A 443-nucleotide genomic window follows, 5' to 3' on the forward strand; every position below is an offset into this window, starting at 1 on the left:
GCCCAACGCAGCTCCGCCCAGGGCCGGGCCGGGCCAGAGAAGACGCCTGGAGGTAAAAGCGAGCAGGTGCCGGAGGCGGACTCGGTCTAGGCCCCGCGGTCCGGGAGAAGGCGAGGCGCTGGGCCGCGGCGGGCAGGAGCGATGGCCGACGCGCCAAGTGGCTCCAGCCCTGAGACAGGGGCCACCGCAAAACCTGCGGGGTCTTCACTGGCCACCGGCGAGGTCGCCTCAAAGTCATCGGACTCCAACAGCAAGTGCGTGTTCTGCCGGATTGCGGGGCGGCAGGAGCCGGGCACCGAACTCCTGTATTGTGAGGTGGGCGGCGCCGAGCGACGGGCGGGGTGGGGGCCGCCCTGGGAGCGGGAGCGGGGCTCGGGCCGAGCGCCGCGCCGGGGCGGTGGGTGTCCTGGTGCCCAGGACAGACTTGCTGCTCGGAGCCGGGG

At 73.4% G+C, this 443-nt stretch overlaps 1 protein-coding gene across 1 annotated transcript in view; it reads left to right on the top strand.

Moving 5' to 3' along the window:
* The first annotated feature begins 6 nt into the window (after positions 1-6).
* Positions 7-443, top strand: part of HINT3 (histidine triad nucleotide binding protein 3) — a 9,755-nt gene continuing 9,318 nt past the window's right edge. Inside the window, exon 1 of the mRNA XM_006778504.2 lies at positions 7-397. Coding sequence (XP_006778567.1) covers positions 142-397 — 256 coding nt within the window. The 5' untranslated portion in view covers positions 7-141. The remainder of the gene's footprint in view (positions 398-443) is intronic.

Source organism: Myotis davidii, unplaced genomic scaffold (genome assembly GCF_000327345.1).
Source record: "Myotis davidii unplaced genomic scaffold, ASM32734v1 scaffold147, whole genome shotgun sequence".
In the NCBI taxonomy this organism is placed as follows: domain Eukaryota; kingdom Metazoa; phylum Chordata; class Mammalia; order Chiroptera; family Vespertilionidae; genus Myotis; species Myotis davidii.